Source organism: Bombus affinis, chromosome 6 (assembly GCF_024516045.1).
Source record: "Bombus affinis isolate iyBomAffi1 chromosome 6, iyBomAffi1.2, whole genome shotgun sequence".
Taxonomy (NCBI): domain Eukaryota; kingdom Metazoa; phylum Arthropoda; class Insecta; order Hymenoptera; family Apidae; genus Bombus; species Bombus affinis.
In genome coordinates this window covers 15,437,166-15,452,503 of record NC_066349.1, presented here as the reverse complement: position 1 = coordinate 15,452,503, position 15,338 = coordinate 15,437,166, and the positions used below count along the sequence as shown (strand labels likewise).

Below are 15,338 nucleotides of genomic sequence, written 5' to 3'. Positions count from 1 at the left end.
TCTAAGGATGATACTGTTCCTTCGGTAGACAATACGCTAGAAGCTCATGAAAATACAACAGGAAGCAAGGATAGAATTCTAAAGGACGATAAATATTCCAAGTCCGCCATTTAATCATTCAAATAGAATATGGATGCGTGGAATCCAGTGGTCATCGAGAGACGTCCATTCTCGCTCCATCCATATTCTACTCGTAATTGAGGTTCATCAATCTGATCCGCTGTATTTCGCAAATCTGCTTTGTCTTTAGTGTTCCGTTGATTTTCGACAAACAATATAGTCTTCGCTTTATTCGTTAACGCTAAGCAATTCATAACAAATTAATCGATTTTTCTATCTTATTTGCTTTTCATTTTAATCGAATAAGTAAAATAATCGTAGTACGAACGAAACTAATTTATTTGAAAGAAAAAAAGACATAAAGTATTAGAATATTTTGATTGTTTATATTTTAAACTATACGATATTTAAATATCCTGATTATATATAAATATAGTTTCTAGGATCTTAATTCAATACATTATTATTAGGCATAATTCAAGTAGATTGCGTGATCAATATGAAAAAATTTATTAATAAACATTTGTAATTTACAACAATATTGATCCGACGTCAAACCATATTCCATCGGTAATGATAAAATTCGTTGAAAGACATTTATGTTTGCTAAGTTGACTCGAACATTCCGACGCTTAAGAGTAAATTTCTTCGCGAGAAATGTAGCGCTAGCACAGGGGTGTTTTTTGTCGCGAACGTTCGAAGGAGATATGATTCCGTATTCGTTTTTACATCCGGATTATGTGAAACATTCACATCCTCCAAACTCATTTCTTCGGCGAGTTTCGTAAAATCCCACAACTTGATCGTACAATCTAACGACCCTAAAAAAATAATACAAATTATAACTTACTTCTATTTGCTTCATGGTTGTCAAAAAGAAAATGTAAGTAAAGAATATGTCCAACCTGAGACTAGTATATTCCCATCTCTACTGAATGATAAGCAATGAATAGTACCAGAATGACTCGATAAGGCAGCGACAAGATGACCATGTGCTAAATCCCAAACTAAAACACGGTGATCAGCACCGGCTGAAGCCAGAAATCGCCCTTCTGCAGAAAAAGCAAGGGAGTAAATGGGAGCTTTGTGTCCTGTCATTAACCTGACTTGGCTGCCGTTTACGCAGTCCCATAATCTTACTGTCATGTCACTTGAACCAGTTGCTACGTAGTTTGAATTTGGATGGAACTGTACAACCTAAAACAAAATTAATTTGTCGTTTTGATTCGCGTTTAGCATTTGAAGTTATACGAATATAAACTTACATCTATATCTGAGTAGTGACCAGCAAATATTCGAAGTGGTTGATGAGAATCAGTTGCCCAGAGTCTGGCGGTTTTGTCGTGAGAGGAAGTTGCGAAATAATAACCATGAGGCGAAAATCTTACACACCATACTGGGAATAAGTGTCCTTTGTAGCATACTACACACGTCCATGTATGCAAAGACCACAGCCTCACTGCAATATAATATAAGTATAATACAATAGTTATTAAGTGTAATTAACACATCATTTTAAAACACACCTGTACTGTCTTCTGATGATGAAAGAAGGAGATTTCTATCTGGACTAAATGATAGACTATATACAGGACCATTGTGCCCGAATAACGACCTCGATATTTCTGCTGTACGGTCGTCCATCATCCTTACTAGTACGTCGTCTGTATCATAATATAAACGCGTTAGTACTATAAAATGTTTATCGTATTCAAAATATCATAACTTCATTGAATGAAAAGAGATATTACCTGCTTCTCTATCTATGTCCTGTAATTGTTCCCCTGTCTTCATCAGTCTTAATTTTTGTGGAACCAGACTCCAGACCTTTATACAAGAGTCACCAAATCCGATGGCTAGCAAACTCGAATCTTCTGCTACTTCAGCTGCTGTCACACTAAATCTCGTATTACATGTATGTTACCATTTCTTTGTATAGAACTAATACGTACGTGAATTTACCTATGTACTGTATTCAATAGCGTGTAAAAGCATATAGATGGCAGAGTATCAGGACCAAGTACGACGCGTTTCGATGCTTCTCTCAATGCTTTTCCTTTTTCCAACTTATCCGCGTCCTTCCTATATTTATGATGAGATGATTGATCAGATCATGATTATATAAGAAAATACGAAACAAATTTATCAATAAAACTTCGTACAAGTTGGGCAAAGGCATTCTACCAACAGGAGGTGCATTTGGATCCGATTTAGTTTTCTTAGAAAATAATGGATCCTTTTTAGCTTTCTTCTTTTTTGGTTTATCCCCGTCTACACCACCTGTATCATCCTCTTCTTCTTCGGTTGGAGGCATACATTGAATGTCTGGCTCCTTCAAAAGTCCATAAAATACTTTCGCCTTATTGTCTGAATTAAAAGTTATAGTTTAAATAAAAAACATATTTTTATAAAAGTTTTGGCCTTTAATTTGGATAAATTACCTTGTCTTGTTGCTTCACCAACCATTGCACCTGATGTGGCATCAATTTGCTGTTTATTCCTAGCTACTCCTTCGTACATATCAAAATAAAGATGCTCTTGTATAATATTTAACAACACACAGTGCTTCTTCTCTTGCAAATGTCTTTTTAATATAGAGAGTGTATCCCTCGACATTCTGATTATGAACTGATTAGATCTATAGAAAATTTTACAGATTATTTATATCATAAAATTATATATTATACATATAATCATTAAAGTTTATTAATATATACTTGAAAGTGTCAGTTAATTCATTTCCAGCCATTTGTTCACGTTTTGTGACATTGGACAATCTTTTCAAGTCATTTTGATAGTATTCCTCTAAATTTCTACCAAATCTTTCCAATAATTGCTTTGCTTCTTCGGAATGATTATTGTAAACCAATTCAAGGTACATATGAACCAAAACTGGATATAGAATTGTACCTAATTCATGCTGTCATTTAACAAGAACAAATATATTATTTCTATTGGTTTGTAAAGTTTATTATGCATTTTTAAATTTAAATAATCTACTTTATATATATCTAAAGATCCTTCTACAAATTTTTTTAGTTCGCTATATGCCTTCTCATATAGAGCAGGGTCTCCTTCACTTTTGTAGGCAGAAAGAACACTGTTCACTTCAGAATCAGTTTGTTGAGCTTCATCTGGAGAAATGTCTATCAGATTTGCTTCTTTTTTAAATAATTCCTCTGTTCCCTGTAAGAATAATATTTATAAAGTTATAATGCATGTTTGCATATTACATATATATTTTTTGTATAAAAATATCAAACTGTACAAGAGTTGTTTAAATAAAGATTTAATGTTTATATAAATGTTTAAGGTTAGAACAGTTTAAATGACGAAATTCTTTGTCAAATACCTTCAAATTATATTTTCTAAGTAGCTGTAGAACTGCCAGCATAGTACTTTTATCATTATCCATTTTTATCCGAATTTTTATGTCAATAAATTACAATACTTGTTAACGAACAAATTGTACAAGGAACGAACACCTGCTATACTATCCCTACGCGCATGTAGGCGCGTATGAACACTAATCATCTAGTGTATAGCCATAAAACCAAGAACGAGCTACGGCCACAGATAAATTAAGACATAGATATGCAGTCAGATCTGTGCGACATGGTAAGACATGATAATGTCGTACGTCCTGAAGTACCGATTCCGTCCTGGAAAAAATCAGACAATTTTAAAGCGGTGGATTTCAAAGTAATATATCTATTTACAGGTACATATGTATACACATGTGCAATCACAGACGAGCTACGGAATACATCGGACACGGAATTGTGTTATCTTGTTCCATGTTTTGACCACGGTTAAATTATTACCGATTAGCGATTACACACTTCACTCACGGTGAATCTGAATTATATATGAAGTTATTTTAAATAAATGGTAAAAAATAACAAAAAGTAGTTAAGTTCAGTCGTTGAGTAAGCTCAGTGGTCTAGTTTATATCTTTCATTTTCAATGCTACCATCGAAAAATGGCGTTAAATACACAATCCTAACATTTCGGCCGCAACGTTTTATAGTGACCGATTTGTAAAGCACAATTAACATAGAATCAGTGGTTACTACTTCGTAACTTGGTATTCCTGAAAGCACGATAGCTCCTATTGAATTTGAATCCTATTGAATTCTAGTAATCATAGGTGAAATTATATTCACTGCTTGTTCGTCGATGATGCTTATTTTAATAGTCTTTTATTTCTATCTTTTTATACCTACATTTTTTAATTATCGTTTTCGGTATTAAAGTTAGTGCTCAGGAGGTAATTTATTTAATGTATTTGTTTTAATTCATAGATTTTTAACGTTTATACGAAAGTTTCAGTTTTTAAAGTTATTAAAATTTATTGGAATTTCAATTTTTATTATTATTGAAATAAATGACCGAAAGTTTGTGCTAAAATTTTGGAACAATAACCTCTTCCTTCCATCAGTTGATAAAGTAGAAATCTGGATCTAAATGTACGTACTTCTTCCATAGCGTTACCAGCATAGACGGTTTTAAATTAATACATTTACATTAAAAATACATATATAAAGCCTTAATTTTCAAAAAATGTATATAATATGGAATTTTAGTTTTGTTGTACTTTATATTCTATATTTATTACGTAATATAAATAATGTCAGACACAATTATTCTACTATTTTCAACGGTGATTTTTTATGCATATGTTGCTACAAGCCACTAGGGACTTTTGGTGTATAAAAGTTGTTAGCTTATAGCGGCAAATGGGATCGCGAACGGAGAAGTGAGAATTATGTTCGAGGTTTTTCGTTTGTAATATTTGAAAAATTGTATTTCAAGACGTTTCAAAGTAACGATCATTGTGCAACAACTTCGCGTAATTTATGAATTATCCTTTAGAAGAACATTCTACAAGTGACACTTATGGATAACGTCAGAAGGTCTAGTTCCACCACGTGTAATCGCGGCATGTAACATTTAATATACTATAGGACACATATATCAATTGTACGATATATACTGTAATAATTAATTTTCTCTTTTGTGAAACGTTGATATATTTACAAGATAAAACAACACACGTAGAGTTTTGGTTTTATAATATATTTTTCTATTTATTTATAAAACAGCGAAAATACACAGTGACACTTTTTTCCATTCCTTTTTCTCGTATATTAACTGCGTGTGGATTACTCAATTAATATTATCTTCAATTAACACGATCAGTAATACCGGGTAAATTTCTTTTCATCGTTTATCCTGGCAAAAATGAATATGACTATTTTACATGATATAATCGACGAATGATCGGGGTCTAATGTAATGGCAGTCAAATGCTTTTTTAATTAATACTCTGTTAATCGTTTCGACTGATAAATCGAATGTGTTACTTAACGTATAACGATCACGATAAAAGCTCTTATTGGCATTTCATTCGTTTAGAATATTTCACATATTTCCGTTAATCTTTCGTTTCATAACATGGTAAAATAATTTAATGCGGAAATATCATCTATGATGGCTTTCGTCAAATACAATTTCACGATTCCATAGTAATCGTAAACATTTTTACGAAACATTCATAAATTCGCTACATATCAAGTTCTATCGAAATACAACGTTTTAGCATTTAACTTGTTGGTTATCGAAATAAACTTTTTACGTCGTTTTGCTGACATTAATAATATTAAAGTATAAACAAATATACATACGTATACATATACAAATAGACATTAGGAAAACATTTCCTTCGTAAATCAAAAAACGAAGAATTATCTCACGATAAATTTCTTCGTTCGAAGTATAATTTTTATGTTCGTGTTATTAGTCCGTAGGATTCTCTTTTGCAAGCGATAAACTCTCGAGAAAAAGAAAGAGGACAATGGTTATTTTTCTTCGTCGCACTGCGTACGATCGTCTGAATAGATTTCTGAAATTTCTCATGGTCTTTCACGTAATGAAAAGGCCATGAATGTTTCTCGAATCGGTAGGTGTTTTACGTTCGTACAAGGTAAAACGAGAGCATAGCCATTGATTTCGAAATATTCGTGGTTTCTTGGTCGAATGGTAGGTACGATAAACGAAAGAAATCTATACGAATGAACGCGTATTACGCGATAGAAAATCGTCAAACCTCGTGCTTCTTCATTTTTCTTCGCCGATAAAAATTTGATCGCTCGACAACGACGATACGAATAAAGCGTTGAAAAGTAATAGCATGGACGTGTGCCGTTTACGACATAGAATTTGAAATTAGCAGTGAAACGAAACGGAGGCTCAGCTGGAACAGGAATAACAAGTCAATAAGTAATCCTTTGCTATCGAAATGTTCGTCGGGGTATCCGCAGGCTTAGGCGAGTACATTCCGTAAATGCAATTCCATACGTGAAACACCGATTTAAACGCCTGTATTTAGTACGAAATAATCTATCTCTATAGCCGTTTTAATTCGCATTTATACACAGATATATACAATATGGATTACAGTAACATACGACGTTGATACAATTGGTCGCGTGTCTGCGTGTTGCGCGCTTGCTAATTCTGATCCAGTGTTCGAACGTACGTCTGGCTCAAACGATACACGATTTATAGAAAATGAAAATACGATTTTTCGACATTAACGAAACACTCGGTCCGTACGAACCGATGTCTAGCAGATGGTCCAGACGATTCGACACTTTGTCCGTGTCCTAGTAATCTGTGCGTAAATCTCGCGAATAACGTGACAATATACAATTTATTTATCAACATTTAATTATTCAACGATACGGCTGATTTTATTCGGATATTCACCGACCACGTTTATGCTTCCCTCGTTACTTCGATATTTTCATTTATCGTTTGGCCGTTCACTTTTTCAAGATTTAAATAAATTTTCCCAACAGCCTTGTTGGTTCCGTGTTCGTGAATTGTTTGAGTTCGATGTACTCGTACACGCGTTCGTGTATTTTTCAAAATTACACAGAGCAATTATAAAAGCATATTCTCCTCGTTTCGATACATCGCGCGCGTTTCTACCATCGAAGGCAAAAGAATTGTCGATTTCTCGCTTCGTAAACGATTTTCTGATCGTTTCAGGTTCGTACACGATACTGTTCGGCCAAGAGAGAATTTCTTCGCGCACCTTTCGACGTAAAGAATTCGCTTTTACAATCGATCCGCTCGATTTTGAAATATCTTATACTGTATACAGGAGGCAAAGGAATTATGGCTACAAGTTTTGTGCGTCGATAGAACGTATTGAAAGAAATGAGAGATGCGCGTGTTTTCTCCGGTTACTTGCTACAACAACGTCGAACGATTCCCGGAGAAACGTAAATATCAATTTCTTCGTCTCACGTTACGTTCGATAATCGCTCATATTTCGCACGTTCGCGTCGTCTATCTTCGAACAGATATCAAGTTTCCATAATGTCGAAGAAATGGATAAATAGAAGCGTTCGTAACCGAGTGAATTTGGAAATTTATCGAAGGAATAATCATCGCGTTGATTATTAGCTGGTTAAATCGTCGTCGTTATTAAAATATTTTTCATTATTTTTCAATAAGTTCTATTACTCTAAAAAATTTGTATCTAAAATTTCCTTACAACCTCTATACACGTAAGTGAATTCAATATACATGTTAATTGCGTTATTTACAGAAGTAATTAAGACATAAGTAAGAAGGGGTGGGGGGGGGGGGGAGGGGGCTTCGTATAAAATTACATAGTATCGATGCCGATCATTCGAACTACACAGACGCAAAAGGTCGCTGATATTTTATAATTTGATCTGTTCAGATTCGATGTCAGTTTGCTCTATTAATATCCGTTATTTTCTGTCGATCAAATCAAACAAACATAATTGCGCACGATTTTCTTTCAATTTTATCATACACAAAAAGGAGCCAAGGAAAGGTCAACCCTTTGCGTGTGAGCGTTTCACCTGATAACCGAATAAATTTTCGTATTTCGATCGAACTGTCGGCTCGTTTAAATCGTTTATTTACACATTTACGATTTTCCCAATCGTTTCTATCGTCGAAAGCCGTTCGCTCGAAAGACTCGAGTTTTTAGAGCGGAATTTGCAGAAGTTTGTAACCAGGGTAACCGATAAATTCTCAAGTACAAACGCTAACGATATTCGATTGTAAAAGTGTGACGAGTTTATCTTTTATCTCGCGCAGACAGGCAAAGTTGGAATTTGCGAAATAAAAATGACGAGCCTGCCGGTAAAGGCAGCAGAGATGGAACGAAACGAATAAGCAGAACGTGTATCGTTAAAATGAAACAGAACTCATTTATTAAAATCGTTACAGTTTATCCAATGTTTCAAACGGTACAAACGTTACTGAAAATATTCGGAAAAAGCGACGAGGTCGAAGAATTGCGTGAATTCTTTTACAATGTAATTACCGCGTAAAGTAAGATTGAAGAATCAGTTAGTAAAAATAAAAACCATACATTGCTCGATTCTCGAGAGCAAATTAGTCGCTTAATAATTTCAATCATCGAATAGTATCGATGTTAACAAAGAAAATGATAACGTATTGTTGTTGTTGTTGTTGTTGTTATTGTTGTTATTATTATTATGGGTAATAAATATTTAATTAGAATATTTTTAATTAGAATAGCAAACTTTTCAAACGAGGCTACAATTACTTAAGATTATATATATATATATATGTGTGTGTATATATAAACTGGAACCTTTATGAAAATATTGTTTTTCTCAAAGACTGCTAAAAATTTGAAACTCATCAGAGAAGTTATCAGCTACCCTATTTTTTAATTTGAGGCACGCGTTACACATACATATATTTCCGATACCGTCCCCCGGAAAATAAATTCGGTTTGCCTTTATATTCCTTGCGGCAAGTGTATCGTTCGTTCGTTTTTCCTTCTTTTCTCGGCGTAGAGGAAACGACGAACGTTAATTTTCTTCGTCATATCCGGCATCTCTTTGGAAGATACGGACGTTTTGTGGAATATTCAACGACACAAGATACACCGTCCAGCGATTTCTTTGGTACAGAAATGTATTTCGCTTTACAAACAATGAAAAGTTTCTTTTTTCTTTTTTTTTTTTTTTTTTTTAATCCAAGCATCTGCATAATTAGAATCGTCGGATGTTCGTACACGAAATTATAATACAGAATTTCCTCTTTTCTTCCTCCCTTTCGTCCGATAGGCTTTCCGCGTTTTAAAGGACTAGAAGTGCTACAGAGGGCAATTTATTTACAACTATAACGTCTACTATAATCCGTTTTCTCATTCTTTCTTTGCTCTCCGTTGAACGTTACATTCGCTACGCGCGCATCCAGCCTCCATTACCGATAATTCGAACAGTCGAATTTAATTAACGATCACAACAACAACAAAATCTCTCTTTTATACTTCGTTCGTGTTCGGTCGTTGAACGTACGAAAGAATATACGTTTTTATCGGAAAATGAAAACTTGGGTATTTTCTAGGTCAATGTATAATCTTCCTGGAAAGTTTTAGCTGGCGTCTGTTACATGCCGTAGCGAAAGATACATTATATTGGCTTGGCAACTAAGCGATTGCGGACTATGTCAATACCACCTAATGACAAAACCCGCAATCACTTAGTTGCCAATACGATAGATTAGGCCTAATTTAATCAACGAGAAACTTTGGTGCGTACAGTTTGGACACTGTTCGATCGGGTATTTTCACGTTTATCTTTGGTATGGTAATTCACAGAACAGCGAAGATAGAAACTAAACGTACGAGATAAAGGAAATTACGCGCTGATTCTTTTTTCCCTCGTTTAACTAAAATAATAACAATACAACGATAAAAATACCTGCGCGAGCTTTCCAACTATTTCGGTAAATCGATAAATTTAAACTCATCGACTTTACCAGCGTTATCGTCTCATGTACATCGAAATTCTCCTAATTTTGTTTTTCTCTCGTCAGCATATATTTTTATTTCTCACATTGTTACAATATAATTGTCACGTTTTCATTTCGCGATCAGGAATAACACACGTGATAAAGTTAGTCGCAACATCGTCGTGGAAAATGTACAATTCATTTTTCTTTTCCCGTGCAACATCGTCGTTATCCTTCGGCTCTAAATACTCGTCGTAATCGCCTCTTCGCTTGCATTTTGATACCGCATATTGTCGCAGCTATTTACACATATTAAAATAATTACACATTCAAGTTACGTATAATCAATATATATATATATCCACTCGGCTTTCTTTTCTTCTGTTTAATCGTATCTTCGTATTCGTATTTATATATGTATATATATAATATCTTATCTGCTGTATATCGTATGCAAAGTTCCATACATCTTAGTCGTTTAAACAATATATTATGAATCTGACGTAACACGAAGAGTAACAAACACAGTCTACAATATGTGACTCGAACTGTAATACGATCATCAAATCTTGAACATTATTTACAACGCCATACTACGAAGAACGTTCTCCTTCTCTTTTTCTCCGTCTCTTTCCTTTCTATCAACAGGTTTTTACCTATATCTTTGGTTTTAAATCGTGTGCACGCTAGCCACGATAAACTAGAATTTCATTACGAGTACAAATAACACTCTAAACAGCGCGTATAATGTATCTTTGTATGTTTCTCTGTGTGTTATCATGTGTGTTAACCGTATTTGTCTGTTAAACGTGTGTTTACATGTATACGTATGTATGTGTACGGAGTTAGAAACAGGACTTTCTCGTGCTGACGACGAACGCGTACGTTGATCGGTGCGTTCGACGTCCGACGATCGATTCTGTCGCATTTTGTCAAACAACATTTAACGTGGGCACACCGTGTCTGTTGATAAGTATCTTAGGCAATGAATCATGGTACAAGACGATAGGGCGTAACGACGCAGCTTCCACACGTCAGTCCGTCAGTCGCTTTGCACTGCGTTTTAAGCGACCACCTGCAATCAAATATTTCATTATGAATTTTCTACACATACCTTTCATATATTTATATAATTCTGTCGTGAACGTTTGAAAAAGTCGATATTTCCTTCCTTACTTTTCTTCTTTGCGATATCGTTTCTTTCAGAGAATACAGTTTCGTGTTTTGAATTCCGTGAAACCACGTGAGAAAGAAATTTTCAATTTTTCCGCAGGGATGTAAAAAACTGGCGTGGATTATTTCGTTATGTCGGAAATTGTTTCTCGAGTGATATTTTTGGACGCTTCTGAATGAAAATACTAGGTTGTCCGAAAAGTTTCTTTCGTTTCATAAAGTGATAATAGATGAACAACAATTTCTGTTTTATATTATTTTATCGAACTAGGTATGTTCCGTTTCCTTCTATTTCTATTATTACGTTCGTGCATAATTCAATAAACTAATATAAAACAAGAAACATAGTGCGTCTATTATTTCCTTATAAAACGAAAGAAACTTTTCGGACGACCTAATATCTCGTCGATGAAGCGATATTTTGCACGAGCTGGACTTTAGCGAAAATTATTTGCCGCTTAAATGAATTGACGTACGTGACAATCGTTTATGCGTGTAGGAACAAAAATCAAAGTAGATTTGTTACGTTAGAAGTATGTAGATTAGCTTTTCCTAATTACTTACTTCGAAGAGATTTTTTTAAATAATCTTTAAAAGAGTTTTTAAATAATTGCATAATTTATACAACGTTTAATGCTTGTGAAATTGCAACGACGAAGTTGTTGGATCGTTGCTCGAAAAATGTAAAAGATTTTATGGAAATTAGCTACTTGAACTACGTGTATCCTGCTCTGAAAAAGTTACAACTCTTTGATGTTTTATTCAGAGGATGTAGGCCAATTTAACGTAAAACGTATCAAATTCCACGAGAGATAAGCAAATTGAATTTGAAATGATTTAACGCAGAAAATATTATATATTCATTCACTTACCTATTAGTCGAACATGTTGACCAGTGCTTGTTGCGCTATGACTAGCAGGACGTTAATTGACAATCCAGAGGCGAAATTTCCTGCAATCAAAGAACAGTTGGCGTCAAAAGAAGGAAATGTACTTTTATATCTTAACTGTTAACTACGTTAACATTTGCTCGAAACGTATTTTCAATGCGTTCCTCTATTTACTATATATCCTTGCTGATTGTAGTTGATGCTAGTGCAGTTGCGTTATAATGCTCGAAAATCTAATAAAACATAAATGTAAAGTCATTCGAATCAGCTGGCAGATCGCGCGTACTACGATTTCGTATATCTATGCGTTTTACTATACTCCATTCCAATAAGGATGTACGCCCCGAGGCTTACTATAGGCCGTGTTCCTAACCATCTTCCTTGGTACTACAGTGTGGCAGACAGATCGTCTTACATGACTGGCGAAATATACCCAAAGTAGCGATAAGCGCATAGCTGTCGTCAAGCAGCGAGTTCTAGAAACATCGATTCGCCTTCAGTCCGTTATTTTACACAAAGAAGGTGGCATACTTGATCATAAGCGCAAACAGTTGCGAGACTCGAGCGTGGTGGGGGTCGTCTCCCAGAAAAGACAAAGGAAAAATTCGAAGGGCAGTCAGTATCATTTGAGGATTCGAACCGAATGCATCGAGAGGTTGAGAGTAATAAAATCGAAATCGCTTAGTCAAACGGATACATCGAGAAATATTATAAAGTCGGGCCGAATTACAGTAACAAACTAATTGTATCATCGTTAAATCGTTTGTGACGTGTTCATTATAATTTTAAATATTATTAAATATACAAGTTTATATTAACTCTGTTAATTCAGCGTTACAATCGTTTGAACTACCTCTGTTATCCTAATTGAAACAGGGGAACGACTGATTCGCGGTGTCGATTATCAGAATCGTAGCGAGAATTTACGCCTCTCGTTGACTACCAAATAAATCGCGAGCTTAAACTTCATATATACATAATCAACTTCATATATACGCTTATATCCCTTTTCGAAAAAAAATTCTTTTTCGACGTTATCAGAGGAAATTCACGTCTCAATTTCTTTTCCTTGCCCGGTCGTTATCACCGCGATCGATGGCGTGCTTTTTGCGTGCATTATTATTTCAAACGTAATCGACCGGCGGACCGGTTAACCAGTGCGTTACACGTCGATAAACATGCCGATGAGCCAACGCGCTGCAAAGTATCTTTCACGACTGGAAATTATAGTCGCGGATACCATTTTCTTTTACGGTGGCCCGTTAAGCTTTGATTACGATCCGGCGAAAAGTTTATGAGATACGACAGCGGTATAACGCCGCTATACTTTGTTCGTGACACCAGCGTTACGCTAAGTCAGGGACCGCTAATGTAAACTGCATGTCCTTAAATTAGGGGAATGTGTTCCGCGAACCGGGCCGTTTCGCTTTATCTCTTCTTCTTCTTCTCTCACCCCCTGTCAGCAGAAGGGGTTTCCATTAGCAATAAGAATTAACTCGCCGACTACCGCCACGGCTAATTACTCTCTTATTTGCGAGCTTCCTTGTTTTACCTATTGTTTCCTTCGTTACCTTGGGAAATGTTTCCATTGCTCGAAACTTTTTTCCATGGTTGGCCGATTTAATCGTTGGCCAACGGGAGGTGGAACACGGAGAGGGGTAAGACAGAAGCCAAGAGCGGACGTAACAATCGTACAGGACGCTTCGGAAATGGCCCGGCGAAAGATTTAATCGTCGACGTAGAGCAGTGCTTCGTGGGCGTTTCGAAAACGTACGGTCGGACGATTTAATCGTCGCTTCGGTTGGAAGTTTCTTCCATAACGGTGTGCGTTTCGGCAAGTTCAGTGAACTCGATCAGGAGAAATCTTCCGCGGGGAAAAGAACGTTACGCGTCGCGTATGATGCGTATACGTTGACTCCAACGATTTAATCATCCGTGGTGGAAGTTGTTTTTCTTGCGCAACGTGTTTCTGGCTTCTGGAAAAGTTCGAGTACTCTGGATATATCTTGCGTTAGCGTCGCAGAATCGCGCTGCTATAAAAATTCGATGGGATTTCTGCAGTATTTGTTCGCGATATTTCTTTGATTTACGATGGAAATTTGAATCTTTGAGATTTTCAAAGTCGAAGAAGACAAGAAAAGATGGCTCGTATGATTAAAAATGCAACTCGGAACCAAATACGGAAAACGTAGTATAGGTACTTGTGTATGATATTTTTGTGATAAAATTAACGTATTCCGGAACACGTGTTTCTTATGTTGCAATTATAAGAAAGTGCTTGGGGATTTTTTAAAGGTTTACAAATGATGAAAACGATTTTGATCTTGCTCCAGGAACATTATTTCCTTTATAGACATTCACGAAATACCGAACCATATTATGTTCGGAGACTTTTGCTTGAATATTTTTAACGAATTGGTGCTCCCAAGTTGTGTCACTCTTGAAACAAGGATGCGATATGTATCTACAGCTGATCCGTTTAACACTTTGACTGCCACGTCGAAATCACACGTTTCGCTGAGGGCGCCACGGGAGTATTTTTATTATTCAAAGCATATAATGGCAAAATAGTAATAAATTGACGATGTAAGACAACATTCTTCTCCAATGGACCGTTTATCTTATTGGTGGTCACCCGTGACCACCGTGGTGCCTCGGTAACAGTTGATAGCGACATATTATAACAAGGCTTCGTTTATTTCAACAAACCATTCGCATTCGTTATTTCGTCGTAAGCAAAACGTGCAGAATATATCGTTGAAACGTGTAGGAGATATTAGTAAACGGTATTTGCTCATTCTATATATAATAGTAAGGTATGTTCACACTTCTAACTTCAATTATATGATTATAAAGCAGCATTTACGATTATTTTCTAAGGTGTGTTTATAATAATATTCGCAGATTACTCCTCAAAGATATGGATGCAAATACAGTGCACCGTTAGATGCAAGATTTGTTCTCATTTTTTTTTTTATCGATGTTCTAATAAAAATGTTTAATCGTTCAATGGGGCACTTTTCATTTCAAAGTACCTTCTATTTATCGGTTATATTCAAAATGCCCTAACTGTAAATTTTCATACAATTTTTACAATTGTAAGAGGTTGAAGCGCTCCGGTCACCAATGATCGACCATCGTGGCGTCACAGGGGAGACGGTCATACGACCGTGGCCGGTCGTATATGACCAACGTGGCAGTCAAAGTGTTAATATCAGCTCAGTTGGAATAACGATTAGTATTAAACGATGAAATTATGTTTGCTCAGACAAGTCGCCTAGAATGATCAATGTTTTCGAAAATCATGCGTTTTAAGCGAAACGTTAGTATTTAACACTAGAAATACAATTAGTCAGAAAATACAGTAGTCAAAATGACTGGTTCTGCAATTTTATA

At 35.5% G+C, this 15,338-nt stretch overlaps 2 protein-coding genes across 3 annotated transcripts in view; both read right to left on the bottom strand.

Moving 5' to 3' along the window:
- Window positions 1–554: 554 nt before the first annotated feature.
- Window positions 555–3,720, bottom strand: LOC126917049 (transcription initiation factor TFIID subunit 5). Its single transcript, XM_050723436.1, has 11 exons — window positions 3,413–3,720; window positions 3,061–3,246; window positions 2,778–2,980; window positions 2,502–2,698; window positions 2,223–2,427; window positions 2,023–2,142; window positions 1,812–1,957; window positions 1,587–1,724; window positions 1,326–1,519; window positions 966–1,257; window positions 555–881 (listed from the first exon to the last, which is right to left on the bottom strand). The coding sequence occupies exons 1-11, from the start codon at window positions 3,473–3,475 to the stop codon at window positions 667–669; spliced, it is 1,959 nt and encodes a 652-aa protein (XP_050579393.1). The 5' UTR covers window positions 3,476–3,720; the 3' UTR covers window positions 555–666.
- Window positions 3,721–8,293: 4,573 nt separating this feature from the next.
- Window positions 8,294–15,338, bottom strand: part of LOC126917081 (uncharacterized) — a 524,956-nt gene continuing 517,911 nt past the window's right edge. For both annotated transcript variants that reach the window (XM_050723533.1, XM_050723532.1), the window contains 2 exons: window positions 11,925–12,004; window positions 8,294–10,954 (listed from right to left, as the gene is read on the bottom strand). In XM_050723533.1, the coding sequence (XP_050579490.1) occupies window positions 11,928–12,004 (77 nt within the window). In that variant the 3' untranslated portion in view covers window positions 8,294–10,954; window positions 11,925–11,927. The remainder of the gene's footprint in view (window positions 10,955–11,924; window positions 12,005–15,338) is intronic.